At 40.3% G+C, this 15,487-nt stretch overlaps 1 protein-coding gene across 2 annotated transcripts in view; it reads right to left on the bottom strand.

Moving 5' to 3' along the window:
- KCNH8 (potassium voltage-gated channel subfamily H member 8) overlaps positions 1 to 15,487 on the bottom strand; it is a 150,512-nt gene that overhangs the window by 88,409 nt on the left and 46,616 nt on the right. For both annotated transcript variants that reach the window (XM_083467882.1, XM_083467883.1), the window contains exon 2: positions 8,922 to 9,155. In XM_083467882.1, the coding sequence (XP_083324008.1) occupies positions 8,922 to 9,155 (234 nt within the window). The remainder of the gene's footprint in view (positions 1 to 8,921; positions 9,156 to 15,487) is intronic.

Below are 15,487 nucleotides of genomic sequence, written 5' to 3'. Positions count from 1 at the left end.
ATTCTGTTTATTGCCCTTAGCTACTTTCTGGGAAGAGAGAGATCTCACCCCATGTTTGCAGTAAGATCCTAATGTTAAAAAAAGACCCGCTTGAACATCCTCAGGCCTGTGAACTCAGTAAGGGTAAAACGAGACAAGAGCTGGTGGATTTAATATTATACAATGTCACAATATTTCTTTTGTATCAAAATTCAACCAACACAGAATCCTTTTCAAACCAGGTGAGCACAAGCCCTTGAAGCCAAACTTATGGAGGCCACACGCCAGCCGTGGGCAAAGACAGCAGCAAAGTGGGCACAGCAACAAAACTTACTTCCACATCCCTCTCTATCCTCCAGCCAGGCAAATAGGAAGCACGATGTGAGGCTGCAGGGAATCGGATCCCTCCCCCAGAGGCAGTAAATAAGCAGATCAAACAAAAGGAGTGTTCTTACCAGTTAGTTTCTTTAATAATCACAGCAAGAGAGAAAAGGAATGCATACCTCTCTAGAAATGGCGTTGCTCCCAGTACAGGTTTACCCCCTCCATCCCCATTAATCTACATCACTCCTACGTTGGGTAATCTGAGCTTCTTGCCGCTGAGTTCTCTGTTCTATCACTCTCAATGCCCGTCTAGTCTTAGGCAAAGGTGGGTCAGGAATGCTGTCCAAGGACACTGAATCTGCCAACTGTCTCTCTCCTGGTGTTTCCTCTTCTAGCTGTTCCTCACCCAGTATTTCCCAGCTTTCCCCCTCTGGACTATGCCCCTCTGCAAACCACTGTTCTAAATCAGTACTGTCCTCCTGCCCTAGGGATGGTTTAGTAGAAGGGGGGCAGCCCCACCATTCCTCCCCAGTCCAGCCCCTGACACATGATTAGAGTTTGAGGATGTATTTGTAGCCAGGCAAAAACACTCAAGGATGCAAATGAGGGTTTGGCCTGAGGATAAGGGGTGTGTCCTGAGGAAGGGTATTCCCAAGAGCCAGGCAGAGAGGCCTGGAAATAACCCTTGATTTCAGTAGCAGATTTCATCCTCAGCTAAATCTCCCACTCTCTCCTTCTGCATCAGACCATAGTGAACATAGAGTAGGAAGTGAGAGATCCCACCTCATCTTCACTGCCTGCAACACATGGAAAAATCAGGAAGAGTTTTCCCTTCAAGACAGGGATCAGGAAGAGGATGGTTAACTTCGGTTGGTGCCATAGCACATATAAGATCACACCAGGATGTGGCAGGTTAGGTTTCCTCAACATGACATTCAATACATTGAATTTCTGCCTGCTAACATTCTGGGGATGAAGCTCCTAAAGGTGAATTGTAGCAACAGTGACATTTTACACAGAAGAAGCTGAAAGCTGGCTGCGGTAGTCATCTTTGCCACATGAAGTTCATAATGGGATTTTACAGCATGGTAAGGAATTACATGCTTAGAGAGTATTATTCTTCCAGATTTAGCAGATGAAACTGCACAGTCATATCATCCAGCCAGAAATTGTTCAATAAAAGGAATGTGAGTAACTCTCAACTTGTAAGTTATCAGGTTGTATTTGCTGCTTTTAATACTGCATGTAACCACAGAAGCCCAATTCATTCTTTCTTTCTCCCCCCCCTCAATCTCTCTCTCTCTCTCTCTCTCTCTCACACACACACACACACACACACACAAAATGCAGAAGGCTAAAGTGAGCAACGGGAGGAAGGCTGTAACTTTTGATCTCATTGTCGCCATGACTCCAACCCAAGCATGCTTACACTTTGCTAACCCTCTCCCTCTGATTTATGCACATTTGGCAATCATCTGACATGGCTGGGCTGCTGGCTGTACCCCCATAAGCTCTTCCATGGGCTTTAATAGGGCTTAATAAATGGAAATTAGTGATGTATGGAAGTGAGAGCTGGACCATAAAGAAGGCTGATCGCCGAAGAATTGATGCTTTTGAATTATGGTGCTGGAGGAGACTCTTGAGAGTCGCATGGACTGCAAGAAGATCAAACCTCTCCATTCTTAAGGAAATCAGCCCTGAGTGCTCACTAGAAGGACAGATTGTGACGCTGAGGCTCCAATACTTTGGCCACCTCATGAGAAGAGAAGACTCCCTGGAAAAGACCCTGATGTTGGGAAAGATGGAGGGCACAAGGAGAAGGGGATGACAGAGGATGAGATGGTTGGACAGTGTTCTTGAAGCTACCAGCATGAGTTTGACCAAACTGCGGGAGGCAGTGGAAGACAGGAGTGCCTGGCGGGCTCTGGTCCATGGGGTCACGAAGAGTTGGACACAACTAAATGACTAAACAACAACAAATGGAAATACCTTTGTTGCTTTTGGAAGGGCTGATACATATACAGCAACTAATAATGAAAAATACATAGTGTACTGTGTGGCTTATGGTGTACCCTGCCCCAGTACACACCTGACTACAGGCAACCCCCTATTTGCAAGGGAGTTGCATTCTGGGTCATCATGCGTGGCAGTGAAGCACACATAAGTCTGCTCTACCCTGTTATGCCTCCGCCCCATTCTGCTTCCTTTTGTGGCCATGATGCACTTGTGCATGGCCATGCATCAAATGGACATGGGTAAATTGGTTGTTGCCTGCATACAATGGATATATGTGTGAAGGAAGCAACCCATCACCTGCTACAACTCTGGGTTAGCTGCTCAGTTGGTACAGCATGAGACTCTTAATCTCAGGGTTGTGAGTTTGAGCCCCATGATGAGCAAAGGATGCCTGCCTGCATTGCAGGGGGTGGTGGTAATAATAATAATAATAATAATAATAATAATAATAATAATAATAATAATAATATTTATACCCTGCCCAGCTGGCTGGGTTTGCCCAGCCACTCTGGACGGCTTCCAACAAAAGATTAAAAATACATTAAAACATCAGTCATTAAAAACTTCCCTAAACAGGGCTGCCTTCAGGTGTCTTCTAAACGTCAGATAGTTGTTAATTTCTTTGGCATCTGATGGTAGGGCATTCCACAGGGTGGGCGCCACCGAGAAGGCCCTCTGCCTGGTTCCCTGTAACTTCGCTTCTCGCAGTGAAGGAACCACTAGAAGGCCCTCGGCGCTGGACCTCAGTGTCCAGGTTGAATGATGGGGGTGGAGAAGCTCCTTCAGGGTTGGATTAGATGACCCTCGTGGTCCTTTCCAACTCTACAATTCTATGATTCTAACTGCACCCTTCCCAAAAGTAACTTTTTTTGTTTGCAGGAGCGGCGGGCAATTACTAAATTAGGATTTTTATGTATAAATACTGAATATTTGAAAGCTCCTTGAGTTATCTATCTATCTATCTATCTATCTATCTATCTATCTATCTATCTAAACATCTATCTATCTAAACATCTATCTATCTATCATCTATCTATCCCACCTGTCCCTCCAAGAATATCAAGGTGGTGTACATTACTCCCCCCCCCCCCATCTAGTCCAGAACACTAACTACTACACTGGCTTTCAATATGAACATTAAGAATTTAATTTTATTTGGGGGGCTGTCAGGAGGGGCAAGCATCATTCCTACTCATTTCTATCCATTATATAGGATACAAAAAACTTTCTCTCTCTCTAGCATTCTCTCTCTGCTTGTTTTTATGTCTCCCTCTTTATCTCTGAAATGTAAAATTGTTCAGGAGCAATTATGTAAGAGAGGAATAAAATCCAAGATACAAGAGAACGAAGGAGTTATTGACTTAGGGCAACTTACTATGTAAAACTGTTCATAAGAAAATACCATTATATAATAAGTTATCATCCTGCTTGCTTCATAGATTATCTGTAAATATTTCTGCCAGAGATCTTAAGAGCAAAAGAATTAAGAGCTAGACTAGTCCAGAGGTCCTTCTAACTTGGCAGCAATCCTGAAGAGGGCTAAAATTGCTGAGACGTCTTTGCTGGCACACACTGCAAAAAGCTCACTTAAAGCCCAATTAAGTAAATCATAAGAACATAAGTACTCAAATACATTGATAAGACCAGTGCTTTTTTTCTAGGGGGAACGCAGGGGAACGCATACCCCTAAACATTTTGTGAATCTAAGTTTGGCCTCATTGAGGGGCAGTATTTCAATATGAGTAGGAAAATGAGAGTACCCCTAAACATTTTTTTTTTTAGGAAAAAAAGCACTGGGTAAGACTTGACTTCCTAGCTGAAGCCATTTTGACTGTTCCTTCATCAACACAGCATGCTTTTTAAACAAAAAACAAAACAAAAAAACCCATGTTTTGACAGTGTAATGCTTCCTGTCCGATGATATTACAGCCAAGAAACCCTCATTGAGAATGAATGAATTGGCAAACATTATAACTCAACAGATAGGACTGGCAGCCTGGTGACCGCCTGGGCTAATGCCATACCTATTGCAATCCTCTGTGGATTTATGCATTTCCCACCTAATTATTACTATCGTTAATATTGTATAGTACTTTTACATCATGTCCCAATATAAAATTACAGTGGGGAACAAATGGAGCCTACCCCTTGCCTCTGGTTTCCTATTAAGCCCTTTATTAGCAGTGTGATATGCAACAAAGAAACAGGCGTTTTTAGCAGTGCACTCCATTTATTGAATGTTTTCCCTACAGAGGCTTGGCCAGCACGCTGCTGGTTTCTTGGAGCTAGGCTGAAACACTTTTGTTCATGCAATCTCCTGCTTGTTTTAAAAAGTAAGGGTTTTCTACAGTGTTTTGGTGTTGCATTTTATATTTAACTCACTGTGTTGTATGTACATCACCCTGGAATTATAAACAGAGTGGTACAAACATGTTTTAAAGAGTGTTGTAAAAATGGTAGGGGGTGTTTGTGTGTATGTGTACCCAATACGAGAGAAAAATCTGGTACATGTATTAAAGAAATATCTATAAACTCACATGCAAATACTTTCCCCCCACCACTATCCTCCAATAGCCCTGCAGAGGACTGTCCCGTGTAAAGAAGAAGATACGGCCATCCTAAGCTTAGGACCTGAAGCCTATCAAATTATCAAATCACAAAATCCCATAAGCACCTCATCACCTGGCAGTAAAATGATGGTGAAAACAACAATAACCATCAACAACAATAAATTAAAGAATGAAAGAAATTAAAGAACAATTTCCTGCCCATTCATGATGCACAAAATCAGCTACCAAACGCAGCCATCTCACTATGGTCTGCAAAACACCCACACCCAACACTCCTGACTGCAACAAAATCCACCCTTTTTAGCACATGACGCTCCATTGACCACCCTCTCTATGATCCCTGTACACAATGAAAATCCACACCGAACTTTAAAAGCTGGTGAAGAAGATGGTGAGGGGGAACTGCCTGCCTGACTCCAGTGTAGACCCAAACCTTCCTGAGCTAGTGGAACTAGTTGTGTTGTTCTTTTGATTCTGACCTACTTGTGTATTACCTGAGTTTTCAGAAGTTGGCAGGTGCCTTATTTCGAGCTCCTTTTAATCTAGAATGAAGACATAGATCACATCCACACCAGGCACTCGTACAGCATTAACAGTCATGCCTTCTCCCCCCAAAATCCTAGGAAGTGTCGTTTGTTAAGGGTGCTGGGAATTGCAGCACAGTGAAGGGATGCCTAACAGCTCAGCATCAGTTCCCAGGATTGTTTGGCAGGAGCCATGACTATTAAAGTGGTATAAGAGTGCTTTAAATGAGTAGTGTGGATGTGAGCAGGGATGCAAGCAATACAAGCTGCAGATGAGCACCTGGTCAGAATGTGAACGAAAAATAAATAAACTTGAAACTTACTGGTAGTATAAAGCAACTGGCAAAGATATAACTGAGTTTTCAAACTGAGCTTTTGAGTTTTTGTCTTGCCGGATAAAAGAGCACTTTTAGGATATCTGTTCAATATCTAATAGAAACAAAATATATCAAGAAAATGTAGCCATTGTAGTAAATACTTACTATGTTTCCTAATAGCATTTTACCTAGCTCAGTTCTTTGCTTATTATTCAGTGTTTAAAATGCTCTGTATTATGAATTCGGATATGTGCCTGAAATCACTGCTTGGTCTCTAGGCAAGCCTGTACTGAAAGTGTGTCAGGGCTGTCAATTAGAGAAGTCAAACTTCCTCCTGGTTCTAGGTTTAAAATTGCAGAACAGTTTCACAATATTTCACTTTTTTCCTATTATGTCCCAAGGCTTTTTTGCTTCTAAAATAGCTCATGTAATGTATTAAAATAATAACACCACTGCATATGAAAACTTACATCCATTACTGTTATACTGTACCTCCCCAAGTTTCATTACAAGAGACACAACAAAGGTAAATAATAGTTCTCTCCCCCAGTTCATTTGCTTCTTTGCCAAGTAAGAGCAATACTGGAAAGCTATCCTATCACCTTGATTTTAATGACACTTCTGCCCCAAGCATGCTACCTGCAAGAAATGCATATTAAAGGGAGATCAGTATGTCTGTATCATTAGGAAAATCTGACTCCAAACACTCTGACTGTACCATGAAACAACCTGGGAAGCAGTTTCCAAAGGTCGTACCCCTTTCCTGCTTCTAATCTCTATTTCTCCATGTCATTAACAAACAACTTTGGTTCTTTTCGTTTTGCATCATCAACAGCAAATTTATAGCTGAAAGGAAGAAGAGGCTGTGTTTGTTCAGCGAAATTAGTTCTTCCATGTTGAACCATTTCTTGTTTTCAACCTGTGGACAAATGCTATCCTTCCATCTAAAAATGGAACTGTAGAAAGACCCCACTTGATACTTTGCAACAATCAGGAAGTATGCAACTGAATAACAGAGTTCCTGTTAACCTGCTGAAACTGGTGGGTGAATGTACAAAGGCTAAGCACTAGGTCTTTCTGGGTCCCCCCCCATTTCAAAAACCCTGGACACACAGTGGGCTCTCCCCTTTTTGAACTGGAAAACTTGAGAAATGCTTAAGGAAACACGTTACTGCATTGCTTCCTCCGTTCACCAAGCTCTCCTGCTGCTGCATAGCCTAGTTCGCTGGCCAGCCCCCACCGAAATGAACAGAGAGTTGTGTTATAGTAGTGATTGTCTACCCTTCCATATTGTAATGCTTAGTCATTGACATGCATAATGGCTCTGGAACTACTGGTGCAAGAGGATTGCTCATATTCAGGCGGTATTTGTAAATTATTTATCTCTACATATTATCTTTCTTGCATCAGTTTTCCAGGAATATGGTTTAGAGACGCAGTAGCACGTCTTCCTTCAAATGTGAATGCTGTCAAAGGGCATGATTCTGCTGAATTTTCATGAAGCATCCCTGCAATGCTACATTTTAAAGGTATACTCCATTAACGTCCTGGCAACTTCACTAAACTTCATGCCTTTCCCTTTATGGTGTGGGTGTGTGGAGAGAGAGAGAGAGAGAGAGAGAGAGAGAGAGAGAGAGAGAGAGATGATTCTCTAGTACCATAAACACAGCGTTGTTTCTCTCTTTGGCATGTATGAATTTGGAGTCAGATTTCCGCCTGTGCAAACAGAAGGCCTCCAGAATGCCTCTATCCATTCACATAGGGAATTGGGACCAATGGAGGCTTCCTGTTGGAGAAAGGAGATAGGGAAATGATTTTTGCCAGTTCCTGATTCCTCCATGTCCCTCAGGGCCACCTTCTGTTTTGAAGGGTCCCACAAACTGCCAGAGTTTGTGCACACAGGCATGCAGAAAGGAGGAATCAGTGAAAATTGGCAACACATCCCCTTTTCCCAGCACCAGCAGAATTAACAGAATTCCATCAGTATAAAACTTGGGGAAGCGTTTCCAGAACATACTTCCCCCCCCCCCAAATAAGATAAGAGCTGTGTTCTGAGCTGAAATATATTTCCACAGCAAAGAGGTTCATTCCCCTCTTCTCCCTGCTTATTGCTGCTACCTTCTTTTTTATATCCTTTTCACTTGCAAACCAGGAATAAGAACAGAGTCTGCAATCTCTTCCTCCTTTTTGTTATCCATCAGCCTCACATGTCTAGCTTGCTTCTTCAAAGGACTATGACACATTTCCTCATCGAAATATCCCAAATAATGTGTACAATTATGTGTACAATTAACATTTGCTATGTGTCATTAGTATAGACATGTGAAACCACCTTCAGGAATTTTTATAGCCTTATTGAAACACCTTTTGCTTCTGTTGAAATTCTTAAAAAAATCCCCACTATTTCAAACAGGAACTTCCAAATTGACTTTTGAAATTTCAGAGACAACTACAATTTTAAAAATAAAGCATTCCTGTGGCTAGATGTGGTGTTGCCTGCAGTCCATTAGCTCTGAAGACTTGCTTGTTGTGGGCTCTGTAATCAGATCTTTTAAGAGCAAGAAGCAATTTTTTTTTCTCCAGGGGTCTTTTACCTTGCTTTAAAGTCCAGGCAGGTTGAAGACTTATCGCACAAAGTTCAGAGCTATCTAGCACCTATTTATTTCAGTGTAGGCATGTAACACACCTCGGTATATTTTGCCATGGGTGTCAAAGGTCAGTTCAAACATGCGTTTTCATAACTCTGTGACTGAAATGATAATCATCATGTTTGAAAAGAACCTCACAGATCAAGCACTATTGCTCATATCGCATCATCCCACCTCCAGTACAATATTTTTCAGTGAGGGTTCTCCCAAGCTCAGCTGACAATTTCAAATGGTACACAATCAAGTTGTGAAATACAGATTGAATCAGCTGCATTGTGAATTTGTCTCATGAGTTCAAGCTACATGTTACCATAATAATGGGTTAGTATTTGAATACAATCCCAAATTATGGACAGTGTGGAATATAATCTACTTTAGACTGAATGTAACAAAAACTCATAATAAGTTTCACAACTTTAGAGTGTACTTTCATGCATATACATATATGTGGCCTTCTGAACATTCATATGCAAAATAAATAGTGGTTGTTACATAACCACTGAATAAGGGCTACATTCACAGCATGAATGAAATAATACTCACCGTTCTTTTTGTAAAACATGATTTCTCCTTTGAATTCTATCTTTTCTTCCAGTGACTTTTCAATTTGAAGAATCATCTGCTCATTTGTTTCAGCACCATATAAAAATTTACAGCTGCAGCTCTTCTGCATGACTTCCGTTCGTGCAAATCCAGAAAGCTCACAGAAGCCATCGGAACAGTAAACTATGGGGAATCCTTTAGCCACCTGAGCGTTTGCAAGGATAAAGTTACTATCTGTAGGGGAGGGAAAAAACACATGGAAGCAAAACATTTATAAAATGGATCGCATTGTTCCCAATACAGTGTCATATTCAGCCTGATTCATGTGATAAAAAGTGATTGTGGTGGAAAACAGCCATATAAATCAGATCATATGTTTTACTTCTAAGAGACAAGTGGACCACAAAATATAAAGATACTGACTTTTTTGCATTGTGATGTTTTTATTTATTTGTTATATCAGTCATAAAAAGAGATTCACCCACGGCTGAATTTTTTGTTTTGTTTTAACATTCCTTCCCCCCACCCCCATCCAGAAGCACCAAATGTTAATTTAATTACATTTAACTTCTTTTAATTTCAGTTTTTATTCGAAGGTATCTTTCCACAAATCAGTATGTATCATTGGAGGTCTATGAGTAGGTTCTATCGATGTTACATACGCAATGAACTATGTCAGGTTGATTGACAAGTAGTGATTTTCCTGTCAAGATATTGACTTTTTTCTTCTCATTAACGCTACAAGTTGGACTTTAGTTAAATAAGTGGTTGTCAAAAACAGTGACATCTGAAAGAAACAGGGCCCTGTCAATCAGATACGCTATTGTTAAATTCCAGCAAACAAATAGACTGTCTTATAAGCAGTGAAGGGAGATGTATGGTTTCTGAATTATGTTGCAGTGAATAATTTAGTTAGATAATTGTAAGCTGCTGTTTATCTTTCTTTAGGCCTATGAAACTTCCCATGTCCTATATGCTGTATCTTTTAAGATTTTCAGTACATGCAATCCTCTTCCCGCTTTTGTCCTCTTGTAAAGCTTCACAATGTAATGGAGATTTTCCTGCTACCCTCTCTCACCTGCATTGGGTTGGAGAAGTTTAAGTTTAAGAGATGGCTTGCGTACCTTCTTTAGGGATGCTCTTTGAACACTGTTGTGTGTTGACCCCTGATCACTAATATACAATTGCTCTCTTGCAAACTAAAGTGGAAATTACGGAACAGCAGAAATATAAAAAAGGACTTTTTTCAGGTATGTGTACATAAGAGAAGTCAAGTCACAAGGACATGGGGTAGATGGGAAAGATGGTATTAATATGCATCACTGATTTATTTTTAATAAGGCTCTCGTCATTTTAATAAAGCGCTGAAGTTTACTTTAATAGACTTACTATATTTCAATTCCTGTGAGCTCACTTGCTTGACCTTATCCAATTAAAGCAGTTTCTGGAATTATTCATAACACTTCCTAATAGATTTTATTTGTTCACCTCACATCCGCAATCCAGCTAGGTTCAAGCAATTGTTTGACTCCTCAAACTCCCACTTTTGTTTTACTAAATGGAAAATGAATATCATTACCAGTGTTATGTCTTTGTGTGCTGATTCTGCTGTCAAAACAAAATCAGATTCCCCTACTAGTAAAAGAATTAAAATCATATGCTTGCCATGCAAATTGATGATGTTGCCTCTGTATAAAAGCTAATGATCATGTATCTAAAAAGCATCTGCAGCCTTCAAATTAATTTATTCCTGGGTTTCTTATTGTTTAAAATACAATTACCTACTGCAGAGTCATTCATCCTCTCAGCTAATTCAATGTGAATTACATGAAGCAGAAAAGGAACACTGAATAGATAAAAGGGAATTCTGGGCCACGCTAATTAGCTGCAAAAAGATTTTAATGCCTTCTAGAGCCATGGAAGACCCGTCTAAGGGATACAAACAGAAAAGTCTGTATGTATGGGCAAAATTGTGGCTGCTGAATCTGAATGTCTTGGGCTTGTGACAGTTGCTGTTGAACTCCAACTCCCAACTCCCATCAATCCCAGTGAGCATGGATGGGAAATAATGATGGAATTTGTTATCCAACATCATCTGGAGGGCCAAGATCACCCCTTTTCCTAAAGACCATGAGGTGCCAAGTGACCAACTTAATTCAAAAATGTTATTTACTTATAGATTGCCTCTTTATAATATGCTCAGGCACTGGAAGGACTTTATAATCCCCTTAAAGGTTAAAAAGTGGCATTAAATGAGAATGAACTGGAGAGACAAACACATCCAACCTCTTTTGCGTGTTTTAAGGTAGAGGTGATTGATCTCCAGTTCCCATCTGTCCCAGCTGGCATGGCCAATAGATAGGGATGGTGAGTTATGGTCCAACAATGCCAGAGGACCGCCACTTCCCCCCATAGCTGTTTTAAGGGCTTCCCTAGGCTGTTGCCTCTGCTTCCCTATCATAGATTCCAGAGCTATGCTTCCTTGGTTTCAATTTCATTCGTAATACATACTTAATGCATCTAGCACACTGTAGGCTCTAAATAAATAATGGTGTTCATGGTAATTAAGCACTACTACCTACAGGACTTGTGAAAATGTAAATATAAGGCTTGTTTTATTAAAATATCTGGCCTTACTTGGCACGATGCTTAATTTCTTTTCCTCTAAGAAGATTGCACTGCCTAAAATTAAACATATACATCTTTGTGGGAAATATACCTAAGGGCCTAACTGCTCGTTCAATAAAAGTTATATGGGATAAAGGTGAACCCAGTTTAGGAGAGGGATTTGGAATGGGAAAGAAAGGATGGAGGCAACCGTGCTAAACATTGCTTTGAATCATTGGTGTGTCTTTTAAAACAATAAAAAAAATTGCATATTTTTATAGGAGTATATTTTTATATGCAAATAAAATTCCTGTACCAGCTATGTAAAATTTTGTTACAATTTTCCAGCCAATGAAACCAGATATTGCAGGAATAACGTTAGACAGAAACCAAAAAATTGTAAAGAAAGGTTTAAGGGGAGAATCTTGCCCCAACCCATACTGGTTGAATCAACAAATCGGCTTATTTTAGATGGGGGGTTACGGGGGGGGGCTTATAACATGATTTCTAAACTGCCTTTCAGGACATAAAAGACCTCACAAAGCAGTGTACAATGCAAACGTAATAACAGGCAAGTTCATCCTTTTAAAAACACATATACCTCTTAAAATGCACAGTACAAATTAATCCAAGCACAGTTAAGAAACTACTAATGACGGAGCAAAGGAAACTGAACAGGAGTATGCGTCCCACCAGCCACTGCCTCCAGCATACCCAACTGCAGACTTTGGAGAAGTCCCTGCTCCAGCAGGAAGGCTGAAAAGCCAGCACTATGTGAGAAGGAACTGAGGGCAGGCCGCAATTTGTCCCCCCGGAAGTGGGCCCAGGTGGTGCTCATTGGCCGGCTAAGCCCATCCCTGGAAAACACCTGCCCAAGACATGTTGCCAATGGCCAATGGCAGGCAGGCAGGCCACACAACCCTACCATTCACTGGATCACTGAGGTGGGCCGTGGTCCAGCTGCAACACCACCCACCAAAGAAGGTGAGCAGACTCTGATAATATTATTGAAGGGTGGGATGAAACTCTTCCTAATAAATATTTGTAAAATTAAATAAGAAGACTTCCTGTCATACTTTCAATAAGAAACCGAGTGAAGCCAATGCAGTGCCTTGCCACATGCTATGGCTATCAATGAGTGTGTGCACATATGACATACTTGGAAAGAAACTTTGGATACTAATTACTGTCATGCATAGCAGTCTGCCCCCAAAATCAGCAATGAAGGTTCTTCTCATGTGCCCGCTTTTGAGATCAGTTATTCTAGAAAGCATATGTGGGTGAGGGCCTTTTCTGTAGTGGGTCCTTGTCCCTGGAACACATTACACTGGTACCTCGGCTTAAGAACTTAATTCATTTTGGAGCTCCGTTCTTAACCTGAAACTGTTCTTAGCCTGTGGTACCACTTTAGCTAATGGGGGCCTCTCGCTGCTGTCGCGCCACCACCGCATGATTTCTGTTCTCATCCTGAAGCAAAGTTCTTAACCCGAGGTACTATTTCTGGGTTAGCGGAATCTGTAACCTGAAGCATCTGTAACCTGAAGCGTCTGTAACCTGAGGTACCACTGTATCGGGTGAGATCCTTCACACCCTGGGATTAACTACCAATCTTTACTATAAACCAGCCTTCACCAACCTAGTGCCTTCCAGATGTTTTGGGCTACAACTCCCATAATCCCCATCCAGCACTGTTATAGATGAGCTATATGACAAAGGAAGTGAAGTTTCAAAAATACACTCAATAGCATTGCTAACTATGAACATCATAAATTTTGTGCAAATCTGTTTCTTCCTGAACTATTTATGGAATAAGTTAATCATGATATTTACTAGCAGGTGAATGACTTTAAACAAGCTTGATTTTAGTTAGAAAACTACAGTCTCTCACACTATTAAACAAATAATACTCAGAACCCATTGAGACACTTGAACTTTACATCCAGGAATTAATTTACATCCATTTATTTCAATGGGTCTTCTCTGAGCATCACTTAATGCTTAAATCATCCTAGAATAAAAACATTTGTTTTTCTCTTTCTTCTTTAGACGCCAGTTTGTTTTCGTGAATGGCAACACTTCTATTAGAGCTGCTAATTTGATTACATAATTTTGTTCCACAGTTGCTAACAGTTGGGTGGTTGTGAAACTCTTTTTCAGCTGTTAATTATTGATGCAAAGTGTAGAGCAGTACACATATATAACATAATTTTCCTTATATAGCAGTAAACTAAGATGTAATTCAATCATACAGCTGTTCAACGTTTTCCTCACAACTATAGTGTGTGGCATTTGTTTTACAACTGCTGTCAGAAATTTGCTATGGTTCCTCAAAGTTGTTAATTGTGGGCAGCATTTCTTTTACAGCTATATGCAGTTATTCAACATTTATTTTGCAGTTATTCTTCTTTCTTACAGCTGTTGTTTTCGGGCAAAATATAATATTTATTCCATAGGTGCTAATTGGTAACAATCAGCACTTTTAAATCACAGACAAATGACAATTGAGAGCCAGTGTGGTGTAGTGGTTAAGAGCGGTAGATTCGTAATCTGGGGAACCAGGTTCGCGTCTCCGCTCCTCCACATGCAGCTGCTGGGTGACCTTGGGCCAGTCACACTTCTTTGAAGTCTCTCAGCCCCACTCACCTCACAGAGTGTTTGTTGTGGGGGAGGAAGGGAAAGGAGACTGTTAGCCGCTTTGAGACTCCTTAAAGGGAGTAAAAGGTGGGATATCAAATCCAAACTCTTCTTCTTCTTCAATGTTTTCTTATTGCTGTTAGATATGAGCAAGTGGAATTGGATTGGATTGATCTTTATTATGGCCATTGGCCCGTCACACGACAGTTTCCCATACCAACATAATGTATTTGAACTTCCAAATTTAAAACCGTCAAAACTTACAAAAAAACAGACAAGAATCAAAGCAGAACAAAAACAAAAGACCAACATCATACATTACAATAAATGTGTAACATAAACATCACCCTCTGATCATAAATTAATAGAAGACATCAATGGTGTAACCTAGTTACAATCAATGTAACCTAGTTACATCCTAAAACATAGATCATGGTTTAAAGGGATTTTCCGAGCCGCACAGGAGTCCGTTTCTCTTCTTTAGGGATAGGACGCTGATCAAGAATCTGGCAACCGTGAGTGATCTTAGGGGGGTCATCATCATTTAATAGATATCTCAGTTTGGCTTCATTCGTATCATCGGCAATTCCCTTTAGATATTGAGCAAGAAACTTGCTCCTGGCCGATGAGTGAAAAGCACAATCAAAAATTATGTGATGCAACGATTCCGGTGCCCCACAATTACAATCGCATAAGAGCGATATCTGTCCATTGGAGAATCTATTTCTCAGCACGTTCAATGGGAAGGTGTTGAATCTTGCCTTTACAAAGGCATATCTATGAGCCGAAGAAGTTAAGGAATTCAAATAGTTTGGGAGGCAAGTGGAATACTGTATTTCACTCAAAGCTATAGATTGTGAGTAAAGTGGAAGATTTAGTGGGCAAGTGAGATATTTTTTCTACAGCTGTAGCCCATGAACAAAGTGGAGTATGTACAATTCTATCACTCTTATGTATTTCACATCTAATAAGTGTTCGGGAGAGGGAATCAGTATTTCTGCAAGCAGAAATATCAGAGACAGAATTAGGAAACGTTGGATTAGAATGAAATCAATGGACTTGCATAATCTAACTCAATTGATTTCAACAGGTCTACTGAGTAACATTTAGTTGGGTATTTTCTAAGAGGTGGCTATTATTATTATTATTATCATAATTATTAACTATTGACTTCAGTTTGATTTGGTTAATATTACAAAGGTAGCAACTGACATTTTATATTAGTTAAATGACATTTAGGAGAAACGAATCGTGCAGAGGTCTATATCTCTAATGCCACCAGCCTGGGCAGTTCTCTCCAGTTTAATCTGATGCAATAATAGAAT

This window comes from Podarcis liolepis, assembly GCF_965112155.1.
Source record: "Podarcis liolepis genome assembly, chromosome: 12".
Classification (NCBI taxonomy): domain Eukaryota; kingdom Metazoa; phylum Chordata; class Lepidosauria; order Squamata; family Lacertidae; genus Podarcis; species Podarcis liolepis.
This window is presented reverse-complemented; position numbering and strand designations above follow the sequence as displayed.